General features: G+C 42.0%; 1 protein-coding gene and 1 long non-coding RNA gene across 4 annotated transcripts in view; one reads left to right on the plus strand and one right to left on the minus strand.

Moving 5' to 3' along the window:
- The window catches only part of LOC120094699 (uncharacterized), a 28,792-nt gene extending 12,016 nt beyond the window's left edge, over positions 1-16,776 (minus strand). The window contains exons 1-2 of one of the 3 annotated variants that reach the window (XR_005489180.2): positions 4,113-5,014; positions 3,683-3,943 (exon numbers count right to left, since the gene is read on the minus strand). This is a non-coding gene — a long non-coding RNA (uncharacterized LOC120094699). Of the gene's footprint in view, positions 1-3,682; positions 3,944-4,112; positions 5,015-16,714 lie in introns of those variants that run through there. The other 2 variants (XR_010055019.1, XR_010055018.1) reach the window with 2 other exon arrangements.
- On the plus strand, positions 5,680-6,563 carry LOC102554284 (nucleolar protein 56-like). Its single transcript, XM_039084632.2, has one exon. The coding sequence runs from the start codon at positions 5,952-5,954 to the stop codon at positions 6,456-6,458; it is 507 nt and encodes a 168-aa protein (XP_038940560.1). The 5' UTR covers positions 5,680-5,951; the 3' UTR covers positions 6,459-6,563.
- Positions 16,777-21,036: the final 4,260 nt, after the last annotated feature.

Here is a 21,036-nt window from a genome sequence, read left to right on the forward strand (position 1 = left end):
GCAGGGAGGAATTTGAAAAATTTTTTATGACGTGGGCTAGAAGCCTGAGCGTGCAAAAGCAGAGGTTCATACTAGGTAATCTTGATGGACAACTCACCAGGTGAGAATGTCACTAGCAGTACCGTCTGTACAGATGAGGCTTCATGCTACACTGTTGTAAATGGCTTTCAGAGACTCCGGGAGAGACTGAGTTACAAGACGACATACTCATTGGGAAATTTCAGGACAGCCTAGCATTCGCACTGTGACACGGGTGTTGCTGGTCACTTTTAGCCAAGTATACAGTGAGAATTTGAAGTGAAAAAAAAAAAAACAGAACAGAAGGATTTGGGGGAGAAAGTGATTTTTTTTTCTACAAAAGAATCATGTTCAAAGTTGGATCCCAGGGAAAGGTGGTTGTAAAGAGATAGAGACAGTTTAAAGAATGCAGGTACACTGGGACCATGGGAATGATGCCTTAAAGGCATCTCAAGATTTAGCTCATTTTAAAAAAAGACTTTCTTCTCAGAAGGGAGCGTCTCTGGGGTGTCTAGAGTGCCCAGGCATGCCTAGGGGATAAACTCACCAGGATTTGTCCATCAAACTCAGTCATGAGGCACACAGAGACAAATGCCACTGTGGTCCAGAGGGACCTTGGTTACCACTTGAAAATGGTGGCCAACATTAACATAATTCTTATAATGCTAATTTTGCAAGTGTGGAAAGGAACAAGGGTTATGGGATCATAAAAACAAGGCCTGAGATGTCAAAGAAGGAAGGTCTGGGACAGGATGGGAATGGGGGTTATTGGGAGGCGGGGAGTGTGAATGTCAAACAGGTCAGATTCCCTGCAAACAGCCTTGAGAAGGTGAAGCATAAAGCTTTGAGGATAGAGCTCAAGCGACAATAGAGAGTGCTAGGTGTTGGAGGTGCCAGAAAAGTGAATATAAGCGGAATGAAGCTGAAGACTGAGTGGACACAACTCAATAGAGAAATGGTGTGGGTTGTAAACTGCAAGCCTAATAGGAGTGGGACTACCCAAACCCATTGGAGCTCCCATCACGACACCAAGTGCTCTGGATGCTGGTGATGGAACTGCAGGATTTGGGGTTTGGGCCTTGTTTTGGTCCCGTGGGTCTTCCCATGTTATTTCCCCATTACTCTCATTTGCAGTGGGACTGTTCGTTGTGTGTTGTTATATATCACGGGTATGTAATATGGGGTGTGTCTGTGTGTGTACTTGTGTGTGTGTGTGTGTGTTCAGCTAATAGACTTTAATATATTATATATTAAATAATATGGTGTGTGTGCGAGAGAGAGAGAGAGAGAGAGAGAGAGAGAGAGAGAGAGAGAGTGTGTGTGTGTGTCTCGTGTATCTCAGGTGGCTCTTGAACTTTTTATGCAGCTGAGGATAACCTTTAACCTTTGGTCTTTCTGCCTCCACTTCCCAAGTGCTGGGATTAAAGGTCTATACCACCAATCTTGGTTTATACACTGTTGGAGATTGTGTGAATTAATTTTTTATTGCTCTGATGAAACCCTACGACCAAGGCAACTTATGGAAGAGACAATTTTTTGGGGGCTTGCAGTTTCACAGGGTTAGAGTCCTTGACGGTGAACTGAACCTGGACACTCATACATCTTGAATGCCAAGCACTAAGCAAAGAGTACACTAGTAAATGGCAAGAAGCTTGGCCACGCTCAAAGCCACCTCAGTGACATAATTCCTCCAAGAAGGCCTGACATCCTAATTCTCCCTAAATTGCTCCACCAACTGGAGACCAAGCTTTCAGATTCCAGAGTCTATTCAGGATCTTCTGATTTAACAAGTACAGGGATCAAACCAGGGTTTTGTGCATGCTATGCTATTCTACTAACTGTGCTACAAAACCAGGCTTCTTAATTTTAGATCTTTTTAAATGATGGGGGGAAAATGAAAAGAAGTAACACTTTATGATAGGAAAGTATCGAATGATACTCAAATTTCAGTGTTCAGAAGTGTTTTTTTCTTTTTGCAAGTGTCTGTAGTTGGGGGTTGTGTGTGTGTGTGTGTGTGTGTGTGTGTGTGTGTGTAAGTGTGTAGATGTGCATGCATATGTGTGTACATGGATGTGTAGGTTGATGTCTATATGCAGGTGAGGGCTGGCACAAATTAGGTCAAGACCATGATTGGACAGTAAAAAAGTAAGGAGGGGACAAAGTTTTTGTGAGGTGAGAGAGATGGGAAAGTAGGAGAATCATCAAGATGGAGACGGAGAAGGATGACCCAGATCCTGGTGGTCTTGAATGGCCCTAGGTAGTTAAATATATATCTTAAGGGATGGATTTCTATAGGTAAATTTATCTTATATAGGTAAATGGTTTATATCCTTATCAATTGGTTGTGAGTTTATTGTGTGGATGTATTGTGGATTGTGAATTTAACATATAAATATAATTGATAAATTATAGCTTATTGAGTCATGATTTCATTGGGTAGTTGGGAGTTTATACCTTAACTACCAGGGGGTGGTTGCAGGGAGTGTGGTCATTGTCTGTGGCAGGGAGCCATGATAGGCCAGCTGCTGCTGGACTTCTAGAACCCTGATTTTACTGGGTAGCTGGAACCAGAGAGTTTGGGGCTAGCAGAGAGCTGCCAGGAGAGTTACTAATCAGAGAAAAATTATGGTTAGTTCCATTTGGCCCCACGGGTGCCGAAACTAACACTAGAGACCAGTGTGGCCACACTGGAACGGCTCGAGGACCGCCTGGGTCTGACAGTATTTGGGGGCAGCGTGGAGGCGCTGAAATAAAGATACCCCGCAGTGCCATGTGGCCCAATGGGTGCCGTCACTAGCGTGGGCTAAAAGGTTCTGCCTTTTAAAATATTTACTGCAACATGGACGTGGAGACTCGAGGCTGCTGTTAGGAGTCTTCCTCAGTTATTCTTCCCTTGTTCATTGAAGCAGGCTTTCTTGATTTAGCCCAAAGCACAGGGATATATTTAGTCGAGCCAGCCAGTTTGTTCTGGGGCATCCCCCTGCCTTCACCTCCTGAGTGCTGAAATCGAAGACGCACTCCCAGTTCAGCATTTCAGTTAGTACTGCACTTCAGAACCTGGGTCCTCACACGTGTGCTTTACCAGCTGAGCCATCACTCCCATCCCCTCCAAATGAATACAGTCTCTTCTCTTTCTCTCTTCCTCCCCCTTTTCTCTCCTCGTCTCTTCCCAGGGTCTCTATGCAGACCAGGATGGCCTCAGACTTCCGCTCCTCCTGTTCCAGTCTATCGGGTGCTGGTACTGCTTGCATGCAGGTTGCTAGTGTTTTATTTAAAAGCCTTTGTACTTTCATGGCATAGTTGAGACTTGTGACAGAAGCCACATTCACATATTAGTCACGAATCTGAAAATACTTACTGTGTCCATTTAGGAACAGTTTGCTGACCTTTGGCATAGAACAACATCAAGCTCTTTCAAATTTGGATAGTATTTTTTCCCCCTGCTATTTTATAGTTACCTTGCCCAGACATGATTCAACAGTAATATTTTAAGTCTCACGGCTTTATTATTTTCCTAAGGGAATTAAAACTGACTTTCATATAACATACCCCTTTCCACACCTTCTATCTCAAAGGTTTAAAAATATCTGAATTGCGTAATCAAAATCACGTACAATTCTGATAGGCAGACTGGTACTTGACAACCGACTCCCGATAAACATACCTTTCAGCTCTGGGAACAGGAGGTCTCATCATTCTTTAGACACACAGTAGGCATCACAGGCGGGTACTAGATCGCCATGCTCTGGGCACCCAGTAGCCATCACAGGTAGGTACTAGTTCATCGTACCAAAATAAGATGATACTTTGGGTACAGGGTAGACATCACAAGTGGGGACTGGTTCACCATGTTTTGGGCACACAGTAGGTATCACAGGCGGGTAGTGGGTCATCATGCTTTGGGCACACAGTTGGCATCGGCAGTCTGTTTTAAAGAGAGAAAACAGAGTTTAGGTTACTGTGGCAGCCAGCATCTGAGCTGAGTCGTCGTTGTGGCCGAAGAGATTTGTTGCTGTATTTGCAGTCCGCTTGGTTTTGTCTCATCCACTACAGAAGAAAACCCCAGGGATCAACGTTCCGTTTCTTTCACATACCTCTTCCAAGGATGGGGTACCAGGTTGAACACATGAGAAAAAGTGTTCCGTAAACTTCTCTTTGCTGAGGGGAGGATGATGCTTCAACAAGCCAGAGGTGACAATTCCTGAGGCTCTCAGTCTGCATTGGTTTGAAATGCTGTCTTTCTGTTGTTGTTGCTGCCGCACACTCCCAAATGATACATCAGCTTTCATGATTCGTTTTTATGTTTTCTCACCGACTGCTTTAATATTAGGCTTTTTGCCTAGGCAGCAAAATTCAAAAGAACCTTTCAGAGGTGCCCATGAGAAAGAGGACAAAAGGGTCAAAGGCCCCCACTGCACATACTACGTGTGAGGGGAGTGGCAAATACTACTAATTTGAAGACAAAGATGAAATGGTGAACAGATTGGGCTCCGTTTTTGATGAGCCACAAATGCTCACGTAGACTAGTTTAAGGATGTCCTTAACACTGACAACAGAACCAGCAGGTGCTCAATGTGTGGTTTGAATATGCTTTGGCCATGGAGTGCAGCACTATCAGGAGGCATGGTCCTGTTGGAGTAGGTGTGGCCCTGTTGGAGGAAGTGTGTCACTGGGAGGGTAGGCTTTGAGATCTTCCATGCTATGTGTCTAGACACAGCCAGTCTCCTCCTGCTGCCTTCTAATCAGGATGTGGAACTCTCAGTTCCTTCTCCTGCACCCTGGCATGCTTCTCACCATGGTGAAAATGGACTGACCCTCTGAAATCTGAAACTGCAAGACAGCCCCAATTAAAGGTTTTCCTTTATAAGAGTTACCTTGGTCATGGTGTCCCTTCATAGTAACAAAACCCTAAATAAGAAAATGGGTAAAGGTGCGTTAGCTGTCAAGTCTAAAGACTTGAGTTCAATCCCCAGGACCCACATGGTGGGATGAGAGAAGAACCATTCAGAAGTAGTCCTCTGGCCGCCACATGAGTGTCATGACCCCTGCCCTCATCTGTTCCCCAATAGAGTGCCATAAGTAGTTCTCTGAACCCCCACATGCACATGCCCATCTCACTCCCCACCCCATATGCTTTCATACACACACACACACACGCACGCACGCACGCACAAACAATGTGCAATGCACAGATATGTGCAGCATTCCCTTAATCTTAGTAAGATACTGACAGTGCGAGGAGCTGTCCTCTGCAGTCCACTGTTGCATATAACTTGTGATTCTCACTTTCTTTTCTTTTCTTTTTTTTTTTCTAGCTGCCCCAAAGTTGTACCGTTCAGTCTAAGTTACCTTGTTATTCTAAGAGGAAGATGTTAGGGGGCTGAAAATTAGCCCAGCATTTGGGAACATTTTTGGGTGTAATTACCCCATCATATGCTGAGGATGTGTGACCTGGTTCAGGAAGACGTGGCAGGAAGCACTTTGCTTATTAATTGTCTTCCTTGCCATATAATTGTAGTAGAAGCCCCTCTTAAGGAGAGGAAATTCCATCTGGTCTACCTACACCATTAGGAAACTCCATGTGGTCTACCTACACCATTAGGAAACTCCATCTGGTCTACCTACACCATTAAGAAATTCCATCTGATTCCCAGGGCCCAGCAAAAAGGGACCAAGTTTCCAGAGCCCTGAAGACAAGGGGTAACACACCAAAATATGGACTCATTTTTCATTCCACTTTCATTGGCTGAGCAGCTGCAAAGAACAAAGGCCATATCTCCCGATACCTAGCAAACAAATACAGTATTGCCTCAAGAATTGATTGCTTCTCTGAGGTCCCCACAAGTGTATTTGGGGAGAAACTCCGGGAACAAGTTGAAGAGCAGCTTTCTTTCTATGAGACTGGAGAGATTCCACGGAAGAACCTGGATGTCATGAAAGAAGCTGTGGTACAGGCAGAGGAAGCGGCTGCTGAAATAACCAGAAAGCTGGAAAAACAGGAGAAGAAACGCTTGAAGAAGGAAAAGAAGCGACTGGCTGCACTGGCCCTGACCTTTTCAGAAAACAGTAGTACTCCGGAAGAGTGTGAGGAGGTAAATGAAAAACCTAAGAAGAAAAAGCTAAAACCCCAGGAAACCCTACAGGAAAATGGAATGGAAGACCCACCTGTCTCTTTGCCTAAAACCAAGAAAAAGAAAGCTTTTCCCAAGGAGGAGTTGGCCAGTGATCTTGAAGAGATGGCTACTAGCAGCATAAGTGTTCCTAAGAAAAAGAAGTCCTTACCTAAAGAGGAAGTGGCCAGTGAACCCGAAGAGGCAGCGAGCCCCATCACCCCTAAGAAAAAAAGGAAATTTTCTGAGGAGCCTGAGGCTGCTGCAAGCTGCACAAAGAGCAGCACAAAGAAAAAGAAAAAGTCGCAGAAGGCCCGGGAGGAGGATTAGAATGGACCTGCTTGGTGGGAGGGGCATACTTTATGGTGGCAGTTCCTCCTGCACATGATAAACCCCAATAAAAACGCAAAACCAGAAAAAAAAAAAAAAAAGAAATTCCATCTGGTCTACCTACACCATTAGGAAACTCCATCTGGTCTACCTACACCATTAGGACACAGCAGAGATACTAAGTGGCTCTGTGGTTTGGGTGACATGATGTCAAGTCATCAGTTGACATTCCTATGTAATTGGCACTCTGGTTCAATGTTCTGCTGGAATAGCTCAGCGTTTACTTGATCACATTTACATCATTGTGCCTCCATCTGTATATCTGCCATCCAAACATACTGAATGAGATTATTTCCTTTTTTTTTTAAAGATTTATTTATTATATATAAGTACACTGTAGCTGTCTTCAGACACACCAGAAGAGGGCATCAGATCTCAATACAGATGGCTGTGAACCACCATGTGGTTGCTGGGATTTGAACTCAGGACCTCTGGAAGAGCAGTGGGGTGCTCTTAACCGCTGAGCCATCTCTCCAGCCCATGAGATTATTTCTTATTCCCTGGGCTCAAAATTGACACAATTTTAAAAAAGACTCAGGAGAGTTGAGCATGGTGGTGCACACCTTTAATAACAGTTATTACTCAAGGGACAGAGGCAGGCTGATCTCTGTGAGTTCGGGACTAACCTGATCTCCACAGTACCTTCCAGGATAGCCAGGGCTATGTAGAAAGACCCTTTCTCAAAAAACCCGAAAGTCCGGAACCAAAAACAACCACCCCATCTCTTGACCATGATAACTTCTATCTTTGTGTTAAAAAAAAAACTTCAAAAATTGAATAATGGTACCTTTATTCTTGCCAAACACATGTTTAGTAAGTTATGTACACATTTTGAACATAACTGGAATGTTGGATCATACTCCTTAGCGAGGAATATGGTTCATAGCCTAACTTTGTTTTAGTTTCCAGCTGAAAGTTTATCTTTAGCAAGCAGAAAGAGGTCCGATTGTTCCACCCCAACGCACATCTCTGTAAATGAAACCTATTTTCATTGTTTTCCCACTTTGGCATCCAGGGAGTTGAAGGGTGCACCACCTAAAACAGCACATTCTGGGAGGGGTTCCAACTGAAAGAGGGTGGAGCCCAAGGCAGAGAAAGTGGCTCTGTGGGGGATTAAAACAAGTCTGAGTGAAGGGCAGGACCTTGGGAGTCCCATCTGCCTGTCGAATGGCTTGTTGGGCAGTCATGGCTCCACAGAGCACACAGCCATGCTAGCAAGGCCAAGTCCGTGAATGAAGAGAAAGGTAACAAAGATCTCCAGTAAGAAGACCCCCAAGCTAGGTGGAAAAGACAGCACAGCTGTCTCTTCACTTTCCCAGAGAACAGACAGTGTGAGAAAAGGGGCCAGGAGAGGTACAGGACCTGCTCACAGAAAATCACCAGACGCAAAGGAAATACGATTACTTGAAGTTTACAGACATAACAACTACTAGCTGTGTTCTCCAGAAATACCTATATATTTTTTTCCAAATTAAGAAAGGAAAAATGCCAAGATATGTCATATAAAGTGATTTTATGTAACTTTCCAAGTAGATTTGTCTATGACAAAAGGCACTCTTGGTTTTACATCTGCAGATGCTCTTTGCAAAGACGTGTGTGCATATGTTTAACATTTACCTCCAGAATTGCTCCGTTAATATTTCTGTTGCGTACTCTGACATTTTAGTTTTAACATTGATATTTGGAGGAATTAAAAAAAAAAAAAAACAACACTCCCAAAAAAGTCTAATTCATTTCTCTAATCTGAATTCATGTTAGTTGTTTGAGAAGAAACTTTAGAAACAATTGTGTTAGTTATTTGTGAATGAAAAAAAGAAATAAAAAAGGAAAGGACGTGATTGCTCCTAGGTATGGTGGAGGAGAAAGCTTATTGTAGATAAAAGAGAACACAGCCAGAGGCAGACACATCTGGGAGACTCCAGAGTGAATGTGATCAGACTAGACTGGGCCCTGTGAAGGGAGAGGTGAGAGGAGAGGAGCTGCTGACCAAGAGGCGCAGCCTGGGCCAAGAGACTGACCAAGAGAGTAGCTGGGTAATCTAGGGAAGGGTAGCTCAGGTCCCTGGGCTGGAGAGGTTTAGGGTGGGGGTGAGGGCTGGGGTATGCCAGCCATTCTGTGTAACAGGTAAGGACGGGGGAGAACCTGGGGGCCATTTTGGCTTTGATATGTTAAATAGGCTTCTCCTCCATTTGTTTGAGACTTAACAATTTGTCTTGTTGTGAGAAAATACCCGGACAAAAGCAATTTAAAGCAGGATGCCTTTTGTCTCACAGTTTCAGGGTGTAGTCTGTCTTGAAGGGAAGCCAAGGCAACAGCAGCAGCAGCAACAGCTGTTCACTGACAGGCGCTTACAGTCAGGAAGCAGAGGGAGAAGGATGCGTGCTCCTTTGTTGTATGTAGTGTGGGACCTCAGCCTATGGAATGCTGTCTCCCATATATAGGGTGGGCCTTCCCACCTCATTCAAATAACTTACTTTAGGTAATTTCTCACAAGCATGCTCTGTGGCTTGTCTCCTGGATGGATTCTAGATCATGCCAAGTTGACCATTGATGTTTGGAGTCTAGTGAGCCGTTTGAGAATTAAAATCCGGTTTGTAGGAACTACTTTTCTAGACATCCAAACCGATGAGCAATATAGAATATAATTGTATAGGATGAGAATTTTCAGTGACTAAAGAAACAATAATTAGCAAGATAAGAATAAAGCAGTTATGCCTTCCAGTGCACTTTGACTTTCATGACAGTAGATAGCAATTACACAAATGAGCATTTTACTTCAGCATAAGGGTGAATGTTCTAACCGATTCAGACTGATGTGTACTATCGTGGTTAAACGAAAGCTATAAAAGCATTTGGTGACGTTGCCTAAGGGGAACATATTCATGCTTGGCTTATATTGAATGACTTCCATGTCCCTTCCAAGTCTAATACTCTATAAGGGGAACTGGATCTCTTAATGAAGTAAACCTTTTGAAAATATTTCATTTGTCTCTTAGTTAACAGAATAAGCTAACTATTTGCTTGTGATAGAAAGAAACAAAAAACATTTAAGATGTATTAGAAAGAGAGGGAAACACTTGGAATATGTTATTACAAAGTAAAGTACTTGACACCATCTCTTTTCTATACCTATTTCTAAAAGATCCTCTCAGGCATCCTGAATATCATGTTATTATTCCTTTGCTAGTGGCTCTTTAAACAGTACAACATATGGTTCAAATTTAATTGGGAAAAGAATGTGACTGATTCTAAAACTTATTGAAGCAAACCTGTGAACAAAAGGTGCTCCAAGAATAGAATAGTCTACTATTAATAAGGAAAGGTAGTCGACAGTGTTTGTTTTATAAAAAAGAAGAAGAATCCAGGGATATATTTGTTGAGGCGCTGTATAGTGTGTGTGTGTTGTGTGTGTAGGGGTGGGGGGATACCTCTGTGGTCCTGCTGAGGAATCCCTTCCCCCTGAAGTACCAGCCATAGAAGGATATAGTAAGAAATAGAATTTATTTAGGGCATGGGGAGGGAAGTTGAGAAGGGAGTAAAGATGTGTGTATGTGTGTGTGTGTGTGTGTGTGTGTGTGAGAGAGAGAGAGAGAGAGAGAGAGAGAGAGAGAGAGAGAAAGAGAGAGAAAGAGAGAGAGAGAGAGTAGTAGAGACCAGCCATGAGCACATGGGGGTGGGGATGGGGAGAGAAGGGACAGAGGGAAGAAGAGGGTAAGAAGAGCAAGAGAGTAAGAGAGTGAGGAGGGAGCAAGCAAGCAGTCCCTTTTATAGTGAGTCAGACACAGCAGGCTGTGGCCAGATAAAGGCAGAGCCTAGAAGAAATGCTAACAATGATATTTGCTAAGTTGAGAGGATATAGTGAACTGGCTGTAATTTGTAAATCAACAATAGCTTCTGGGTATCTGCATGGATGGGGCAACCTTCACGCACATCTCTTCAAGCAACAGTGGTCAGAACCTGTGACTGGCTCTTAACATCTTTCAGTTAGACTCAACAGAAACTCTTGATTTGATAGTGTCATTCCCTCCATGACAACTAGGAGGAGCTGTTTGGTCTTGACTGCCTCAAAGCCATATCCATAGGATCAAAATATGCACCTACTTTTATTGAATTCATCTTTTGTAGCTTTTGATCTTCATGGTAGAAGTTAAATAATTTTTTAAGTTTTATAAAGAAAACACAACTGCTGGGTTCTTGCACAGCTAAGGATTTATGTCTTATTTTTGTTTTCATTTATTTGTGTTTTGAGACAGCATCTCACCATATTGACTTAGCTGGCCTGGAATTTACTAAGTAAACCAGGCTAGCCTTGAACTCAGAAACCTGTCTCTGTCTCCCAAGTGGTGGGATTAATGCTTCTCATCACCACACCCAGCTTCTTCTTTGTTTGAATGGGGCTTAGAGTGAGCTGTTTGGAGAAGATGGCTTGAGCTCCCATCTCATCAACTGAGTTATCTTTCTTTGCCTGAGAACTTCTAATACTTCTTAGCTACTTGTTGGCTGGTGTCCTTCCTTCCTTCCTTCCTTCCTTCCTTCCTTCCTTCCTTCCTTCCTTCTTTCCTCTCTTCTTTCTTTCTTTCCTTTTTTCCTTCCTTCCTTCCAACTGCTCTTTTGTTTGGCAATAAGAATTTTAAAGTCCTGACCTATAATCTAAACTGAGAAATATCTTTTCTCCCTAGTAGTTCTATGAGAACAAACACAGACCAAGACTGTGTAATAGGTAACATGATAAGGACTAGAAGACACTTGCTGTACAGATGGACAGATGTGTATGGTGGACAGATGGACTGTCAGCACAGCTTTTGCTGTGAACATTCTTGGGAGTAAAGGACAATGGATTGAATAGTCCACAGACATTTCTGGTGTCTTCCTAAGATGTCAAGTCTATGACACTGCATGAAGGGAACAATATGAGATTGGACAGCCCCAGATACTATTGCACGGAACCTAAAAAATAATAATAATTTCTTTTGTAGATCACAGCGATAAACATTGGCCATTTCACATGGCTTAGCCAAACTTCAACAACAAAAAATCCTATATAAATTTTCTATAGCTATATGATAAATTGTTACAAATTTAACAACTTAAAACAACATTTTCTTCTTCTTCTTTTTTAATCTTAAGTTCAGTAGGTCAGAAGTCTGGGTAGGCTTGACTGAGTTTTCTGATTAGGGTCATGGAAGTCTGAAGTCTAGGCAGTGTTGGGTTCTAGTGAGGAGTCTACTTCTAACTTATTTCAGGTTGTAGGCAGAGCTCAGCTTCTGCTTGCTGCCAGAGGTCATTCAGAGAAGCTAGAAGTGGCTCTCCAGATGTCGCATGTAGTCCCTTCCATTGGTTCAAGCCAGAAATGGTATATTGAAACTTTGTGCTCTCTGACTTTTCCTTTGCCACCAACCTTTAAAAGGAATTCTGTAATAATATTGGCTCAATTACACATCTGCATTGGAATGAACTCAAAATCAATTGACAACTAATCACATTTGTAACATTAGTTACATTTACAAAACCCCGTTTTCTACATACTAAAGCAAATCAAAACTGCCACAAGAGACTGTACTAAGACAGCTGAGAGCATAGGTTCAAGAATCACAGTGGGTTCAAAGCTATACTTATTAATTTGCTATACAAAATTGGATAACGTTTCTTAGCTTCTTTGTGCTTCTCCAAAAGTAATATAGCACCTTTAAGGTCCTGACTTGATGAGTTCAATGAATAAGATAATTGGTGAAAAATATTTAACACAGTGGGTATATTATTAGTGACTCAATAAATGGAACATTTCTGGAGAAGCAAAAGGAAGTGAGAAGAAGCAGGTAGAAGCAACTGATACAAGCAGAGTACCCAGGGTTTATACAGAAGGAAAGGCATCAGTTGGATCAAGTCAAATTGATTTTCATAAGCAGTGAAGTGTATTTATCGTAAACTAGTGCTTCTCAACCTATGGGTCTTAACCCCTTTGGGGATCACTGAATTACCCATTCACAAGGGTTGCCTAAGACCATCAGAAAACACAGATATTTACATTATGATTCATAACAGTAGTAAAGTCACCATTAGGAAGTAGCAATGAGAATAATCTTATGGCTGGGGGGTCCCCATAACAGGAGGAACTGTATTAAAGGCTCACAGCATTAGGAAGGTTGAGAACTGCTGTGAACCTAAATGATCTCACATTCAACAATAAAACACTTTTATTTTGTTGAAACAAGGTGCGGATTGTATCAGTTAACTTAACTAGAGAATGACAATCCAATATTTTTCCCTTTGATCAACACCAGGTTTGTACAGTTCCATCTTTTTAAAGATAAAACAAACAAACAAACACAACAACGATGACAACAACAACAACAACAACAACAACAACAAGAATAAAGCAATGAGCAAGCCATGCAGCATCAACCGATCTATCGGATGAACAGATGAGCAGGCTCACCCCAAAAATCTGACAATGTTTTTGAACATTTATAGAGAGTAAGGAGGGACTCTATATATACTTTCTATATTCATTAGCTCTTCTTCACTGTGACCAACATACCAGATTTCAGAGAGGAATAGTTCATCTGAGCTTGCATTTTCTTAGGGTTTGTCTTCATCCATAAGTTTCTTAGTTAGGGTTTCATTGCTGTGAAGAGATACCATGACCCAAGCAACTCTCATAAAGGCAAGTATTTCATTGGAGCTGACTTGCAGTTTCAGAGGTTTAGTCTATTATTACCATAGCAGGAAGCATGGCAGCAGGCAGGCAGATAAGGTCCTAGAGAAGGAGCTGAGAGTTCAACATCTTGTTCCCAAGGCAAGCAAAAGACTAGCATCCTTAGGCAGCTCTCTTCTACAATGGGTAGAGCCTGAGCATAGAAGGAGACCTCCAAATCCACCCCCACAGTGACACACTTCCTCCAACAAGACCACACCCACTCCAACAAGGCCACATCCCCTATTAGTGTCACTCCCTGGGCCAAGCATGTTCAAACCACTACGGGATCCATCTTATCATAATCAAGGGAGGACATTTGGCTCAAAGCAGTTCACATCATAGCAAACATGATATAGAGAAAAAGTAGTGAAAACAAGATTTTCTAGTGGTCAGCTTTCTCCAACAATGCTATCATATTATGATTGATTAAGGGATGATAGCCCTAATGATCTGATCATCTCTGAAGACATCATCACAGATAACCCCAGAGGTGTGCTTTATTAGAAATTTCTCAGACCAGTCAGGTTGACAAGCAAGACTACTAAACCTTCCATCCTCATTGGTGGCCTAGACACCTTGGTCATCTCCTTCCAGGATAATCCCAACTAAAAATAAATAAATAAATAAATAAATAAATAAATAAATAAATAAATAAATAAATAAATAAATAACAGCTAAAGAATAAAATGCCACATTTAGTCAAATGAGTGGGGAAGAACCACAGTCATTTAGACAAAGACAAACTATGTTTCTCCCTATCCCCAGGAGTCTATTCTGCTAGCAACTTTGTTGCATTTATTCCTTCTTTAAGGCTATGTAGTCAACCGCTGGCTTAGGATAGGAGATCTATTAGCAGACAGTATGCTAGGGATGTAGCTTAATGGTAGAAAGCTTGCCTAGCAAGCACAAGACCTGGGCTCAATCCCTGCAAAAACAAACAAACAAACAAACAAACAAACAAAAAATGTATTCAACTACTAACCAATTAGATATCTCCTTCTGTTTCCACCGTGTGACTTGTTACTGAGAGGGAAAACACAGTTTCTACATAAAAGTTATTCTTATTAGATACATGAGCTCAGAGATTGCTGACCTAAGGATGGAAATTGGATTCAGGCTGGACCATCAGACCATTGTAGTTCTCTAATTCTTGTCATTGGATCACATATGGGCTCACATCCAAAGTAGGCCAGTGAATCCTGGGGATTTTTCTAAAATTTTAAAAAATAATTTGACTCCCATGTGGGGTTGCTAAAAATGAAACAACGTAGGGACAGGCTACTGGGAGATACCTTGCCTTTGACTGAGAAGAACCTGGTCCGAGAAGGAAAATAGTCTAGACAAAAACCCAACTGTAGGGGTTGGGGATTTAGCTCAGTGGTAGAGCGCTTGCCTAGGAAGCGCAAGGCCCTGGGTTTGGTCCCCAGCTCCGAAAAAAAGAACAAAAAAAAAAAAAAAAAAAAACCCAACTGTAAATTAGAGAGTCTCTGGTCTAAATATGTCCTCTGAGTTCTACACCCAGACAGCTGGAAAAATCATTCTCTGGGCTTCTAACTTAATAACTTAACAAGTTATTATATTTTGTTGAAGCACAATTGAGTTTGCATTTCTGATGTTGTCAGTCAGGAGAGTTCTAATGAAGTCGGTCTCCAGAGCCTTGGGTTTCATCTCCCCACTTTAACCATCAGATTAATTGATTTTTATCCAAGCTGTAGAGCCCTGTAAGGATCTCCCCCCTGATTTGAAGAGCTACATTTAACACCGGTGGTTTACAGAGTGCAGCAGGCCTGTTGGTGGCTTCCCATGGTAAGTGGGCAGGGAGGGGAAAGGGGTGCAGACTAAGAGTCACGCGCATCAGACTTCTTAATGTATTTCACTTTTAGCATCAGGGAATGAGAACATTTGTTTTTAGAAAAGATGAAAAAGTTACTGCTGTCGAATTCAGTGGTTTCCAAAAGATTTCTTTGTCTTTTTAAAATAACTTTAGCTAACATTTAATAGTGGAAATCTAGGCAACAAAAAGTATTTACTGTAAGTCATTTGAAACATCACAGAATAGTGTCTGGGTGGCAGAGAGAGCCAAAAGTTGTTAGTTAATCATCTTCTCCTGTTTCCTAAACTCACACTCTTCAGCCAAATTCCTATGAGCAGTCACTAATCCGTCCTCAGTTTCCAACCCTTTCCAAGGTACATTCTTCCGGGGAAAACGTTGCTAAGTGGACGATACGGATTATTTACATCAGCTTTCATTTGACATGACAGGTTTCCAAGAAGTCAGGGATAGTGACATTATAAAAAGGGTGGGGCCAGATGTTAGCAAAACCCCACAAAGAGTTCCATCTTGCTGGCACATATCAGTCTTTGCTCAGACTGAAGTCGAGCTCTCTGACTCACAGACTTCATTGGCAAGAAGTACTTTGTCTTTAGAAATAAGTGGTCAAGTTGGCCTCTGTAATTATAGGTTGGCAGGGCTCTGGGAACTTATTCAATGCAAAGCCATTATTGTACTGAAAAGTCAACTCGGGCTGGGAAAATGGTACACAGAAGAGTCGTGAAGGCAAGGCATAATAATATTTATCCATTTAGGAAAAAACAGCATGAACAGAAGCACGCACCAGTGGAGAAAAAAATAAACTCACAGATCAAACTCGGATCTGACACTGAGGGCCTAAAAGGTTGACCTACAGTTGAAAGGTAAATTATTAGGTCCAAATGATAGGGGCTTCCCCTGACTTTTCTGAGACAGGATGTCGTCATGTGGCCCCAGCTACCCCTGATGTTGGGACGTTTCGGCTTTCTTCATGCCAGGATTACCAGTATGCACCACCATGCCCAGCTACAGGTGCTGCTGTGTACTTTAATTATTATTTATTCTTTGAAATTTCATGTCTACAATATATGCACGTATACAATATATCCTGATTGTATCCTTCTCTATCCTCCTGCCTGAAAACTCTCACGGTTCACTTCTAACTTTGCATTCTCCTTTAGTTGACTGATTGGTCTTTTTTTTTTTTTTTTTGGTTCTTTTTTTCGGAGCTGGGGACCTGATTGGTCTTTTTGACCCACTGACTCCAACTAGTTCTGCCTGTTTGCACATAGGCATGGTATTATAGCTGATTTTAAGTGTTAAAGAGTTGGGTTTTTGCTTTGTTTCATATGAAACACAACAAAATCGGAGAGGAAAAAAAACCTTCAATATTCCTATATAGCTATCATTTTTCTCATATAGTGGTCAATGTATGTCTGATTCTCTTCCATGACGCTCTTCTCTCCACCCTCCCCTCCCCTTTCCCAGATTATTTTAAAGCAAGTGTGGTTGGTCTGGCGACCTCGCACAATGGCTCACACTTGCCCAGCAGGACCATGTCTTTGATCCACCCACGTGTGTGTATCTCATTTCATCTATAAACACTTCAGTGTTTATCTCCAAAAGATAAGAACTGGTAGTTTTAAACTGTAGAGCGGATAGGAGGGAGGCTTTGAGCCTCTTGTTTACCTGGAGACCGGGCTCAGACCTCCAGAGAGCTGTCCCAGCATGCACAGCGGGTAGGGGGGTTGGGCTAGGGAAGAAGAAACTGCGGTGTAAAATCTTTCCTATTCCAAGCCACCACTATTACATGAGCTACTTTGAAATTGCTTCCTACTTTCTATGTCTAAAATATGCATCACGGTTTCCCTTGCTAGTTTACAAGGTTAGAAATAATTTATGCGTTCTTGGTCAGTGGGAATATTCGCCCGTTAGAGTGTTAGCCATCTTTCTGTTTCAGTTCACTCGGGTATAGGGAAATAGTGTAAGTGTGGACCTTTCTATTTAGACGTTAAACCCGTCTTTTATTTTACTGTACTGTTCCTAAAGACAAGCCGACTCCTGGCTTGATATTTATGGAAGAAGCGAAGCTTTCTGAACTCTAAAGAAATGGATTTTTAAGTTCCTCCTCTCGATAACTAGCAGAATATAGCACATAAATTATTCAGGCAATATGAAAAGAAAATAAATACATTTCAAGTGCTAACTGAGAGATAGTTTCTATGTGTACCAAATCCTTTTCATATAGGCCCTGCAAAGCCATGAAAGATTGAAATATTTTCTGGATGAGAAAACTTTCAACATGATGTCCCACAGAGGACACTGCACACAGACACTAAAATAAACCCTGTCTGGCCTCAGGGTTGAACTGCATATTTAGAGATGGGAATACTCATTTCAGGGTACATTTTTCTTTAGCCCAGGCATCTCAGAGAGAAACAGTACAAGAGAGTTGATAAGGTTGTCAGGCTGGCCCACTGAATAAGCTGTCCTTCACACTACAGGCAGATTTGCCGAGTATGGCCGAGGCTTTTAGATCTTGAAACCATAAAATACATCTTCTGCTTTTAATTTCTGCTTTGAAGATTTACACAAAAGAGACCAAATAGTTCACTCTCCAGTTAAAACCTCACAGTCTCCGTCTGGCATATGGTTATGAGCAACATGTCTGCGTGACACAACCGGGAAGTTTTCCTACCAAGGCTCCTCTGACATCAGTTTATAATCAGAAAGGTCACATGATGTATAGAAAGAGAAACTGGAATTATACAGGGTTGATACATTTGCCTCCTCATGTTTCTTAACAGACGTGAGTCCCTCCTCTTTAGTTACATCTGTAAATTGTGTGGAGGCTTCGGAGAGAATACCCAGGGAGAGAGCTAGACGTTTCAAGACGTTGCGATAATAATAATAATAATAATAATAATAATAATAATAATAATAATAATAATAATAATAATAATTCTTTTGCTGCCCTGGTATATTTTAAAAACTCTTCCTTTTTTCATTTTCCGTGCAATTTTACATCAAAGCACGGAATGGATACATGACAGATAGTAAAAATCTTCATAGCTACAGATCCCCTAATATATGATCAGCAGGCTGTGATATAAGCATGTGGGGACCACTGCCGTGGGTCAGGTCAGTACTGAGCACCATCTCAAAGTCTGTTTCTGATGGCAGCTGTTCTGAGAGTTTTCTCTGGAGGAGGTGGGGGGGAATCCTCTCCTTACAGAACTTGAACCCAAAAAGGAGAAGGGATCAGGAAGCCAGTCCGCTCACTCTGTCTGTGTCTCTGTTTCTGTGTCTCCCTGTCTCTGTCTCTCTGTCTCTGTCTTGCTCTCCCTTTCTTTCTCTCTCTGATCTCAAATTCTTCATCCTCCTCCTTTAGCCTCCCGAGTGCTGGGATTACAGTAGAGCATCACCCAGGATCCTTTTAACAATCCCATAGCTATCTGAGCCATCTTTCCTGAATTACTGTCTTCTTTTCACTGTTTCACTTTATTTCCAAACAAGAAGGGATTTTACTTTTTTTTTTTTTGGAAAAAAGAGAGCATACATATAATAATTGTTATTTTTATTTATCAAAATCTAAGAATTGTTATTTTTATTTATCAAAAGGATTCATAATTATGAAAAATCACTCAACTACAAAAAATGTGCTAAATATTCATTATATGCCAGCATTGATCTCGACACTCAAGACGAGAGGGTGGGGTGGATTGAGTCCCGGCTCCACGGTATGTAAAGGAGGAGGTGGGTATCAAGGAGAATGATCAGAAAGGCTGCAGATGTCCCATTAGGCATAATGGTGGTCATGGAGCTGAATGATAGGACACATTAACCAAATAGAAGAAGTCATAGGAGACCTCTTGGATTCCAGGACCTAGAAGATGGGGTGCAGAGTTGAGTCTGGGCTGGTAAGCCAGCAAAGAACTGAGAAGGGAATTCTGAGCAATGTGCCTGTCTTGACTGAAACTCCAGGTGTAGAGAAGAGGCAGACGGCTTTGCAGATCAGCATAACTTGACAAGTCCTCCTTCCTCCTGTGTTGTCATTGCTGACTTGGGTCCATGGACTAGCTGAACCTCCAGTCCTCCCAAAGGTCTCAGTGACTTGACATATTTACAACTTACACATTGGCTATGCTCTCTCCCCGGAGTAAATGATGTCATTGTATTTGGCTCCTTCTCTATTTCAGCTGTGTTTGCCCTGTCTCCCTCCTCCCCCCGGGACTCTGATAAAGAATAAAAATGAATGTCTTCTCAGCTTGTATTATGTTAGCAGATTAATTTTCCATCTCATCTGCTTCCAGATTGAGACGGCAGTGTCCCCGTGAATGGACCTCGCCTGCACACGCACGCCTGGAAGAAAACCATGAGAAGTTTTGTCTAAAATCAGTAAAGGGACTCCATTTAGTTAGATGGGGACATTCAGAGGCTTTCTCACCAGTGAGGTAAACTTAGCTTGTTTCAATGAATGTTGTAACCTGTGTCTGCTCCTCTGCAGGATTATCTATGCACTCAGTCTAGACATCCCAGCCATTAAGAAGTCAGTCTCACAGAGAAGCGAACCATCCGTGTTTAGGTTTTCTGTTGTCTTTTTCCCTTGTGAGGGCCACATCCTATTCACAGTGAGCGTCCTGCTTCAGGGATGGCAGCTCGGGGCTCTGATCTCTGTGGAGAATCACCTTAGAATTCCCCTGCTAGTCCACATGCCTCTTTTGCCCTAATCCATCCACTACTAAAGATTTATTTATTTATTCTATGTGAGTACACTGTAGCTGTCTGACACACCAGAAGAGGACTTCGGATCCCAGATGGCTGTGAGCCACCATGTGGTTGCTGGGATTTGAACTCAGGACCTCTGGAAGAGCAGTCAGTGCTCATAACCCCTGAGCCATCTTCCCAGCCCCGCCCATCCACTTCTAAAGAGGCCAATGTGAATTCAATGTTAAACTCCTAATGCTACAAACAACTCCTACTCTTCCTTTTCCTCTCTCTTACCCAACTTCTTTTCTTCCTGCTCCATTCTCTTCCTCTGCAGGAGATCATGAACAGGGCCATACACATGCCAGCCAAGGACTAATGAATACATTTTTTTTTTTAAATCTTCAAGATTTAGTTCTTTTAAAATATATTATTTCCTATCTACTTCCCCCAAAAGCAAGCCTTTCTTTCTAAAGTTGCAAATATGAACTACTAGATTATTGTTGTGAAAGATTTTTAAGTCAAGGGACCAGTGAGATGGCTCAGCTGATAAAGGCATGTCTAGCCTAAATTCAGTCCCTGGAACTGAGGTAGAAGGAAAGAACAGACTCCTACAAGCTGTCTTCTCACTTCTACGCATGTGTCATAACACAAATCTATCCCCATCCAGCCCACAGATAAATAAGTGTTAAAATTTAAAAAAAAAGTTAAGTCAAATATATATTTAAATAAGGTGAAGAAAACCAGTGTTTGGTACTAGCGTCTTTGTGTAAAGGCATTCACTAAAGTTGAGGTATTGGAAATCTAATTTTAACGTTGTAGACAAGGAGGGCCCAGTGGGAGGTGCCTAAGTTTTGATGACTCCACTCCTAATAGCTAATAGACAAACATCTTATTATAGAAGTGGGCATATTGTTAAAGAAGTGAGTTAGGTATAAAACAAGTTTAACATTTGTTAATTTACTATTTTTGGTCTTTCTGCTGTGGGGTGGTGTTAGAATCAGTATTGGCCCAGAACCCCCAAGGCCAAGTTCTCAGCACAAAGGAGATTTATTTTCCCCAGAGGGACAGAAGGCAGGGAATAAGAGACAGAGATAGGAGACAGAGGACAAGGGAGAAGGGGAAGGGGACAAGGGAGAGGAAGGAAAGGTATTTGTCTAGGAGTGGGACAAAGGACAGCCTCTGGATAAAGAGGAGACAGAAGTGGCCCATAGGAAAATGGCAGTTTCTAAAGGTACAAAGGGAAATCTTGTCTTAAGATGAGGTGTTTAATTTTAATTGGGCATGCTAATTAGGTGAGCCAA

The sequence above is a fragment of the Rattus norvegicus genome, chromosome 9 (genome assembly GCF_036323735.1).
Source record: "Rattus norvegicus strain BN/NHsdMcwi chromosome 9, GRCr8, whole genome shotgun sequence".
Lineage (NCBI taxonomy): Eukaryota > Metazoa > Chordata > Mammalia > Rodentia > Muridae > Rattus > Rattus norvegicus.

Coding starts and splice junctions, on each gene's coding strand:
- LOC102554284 (XM_039084632.2), top strand. CDS start 5,952: ATGAAAGAAGCTGTGGTACAGGCAGAGGAAGCGGCTGCTGAAATAACC.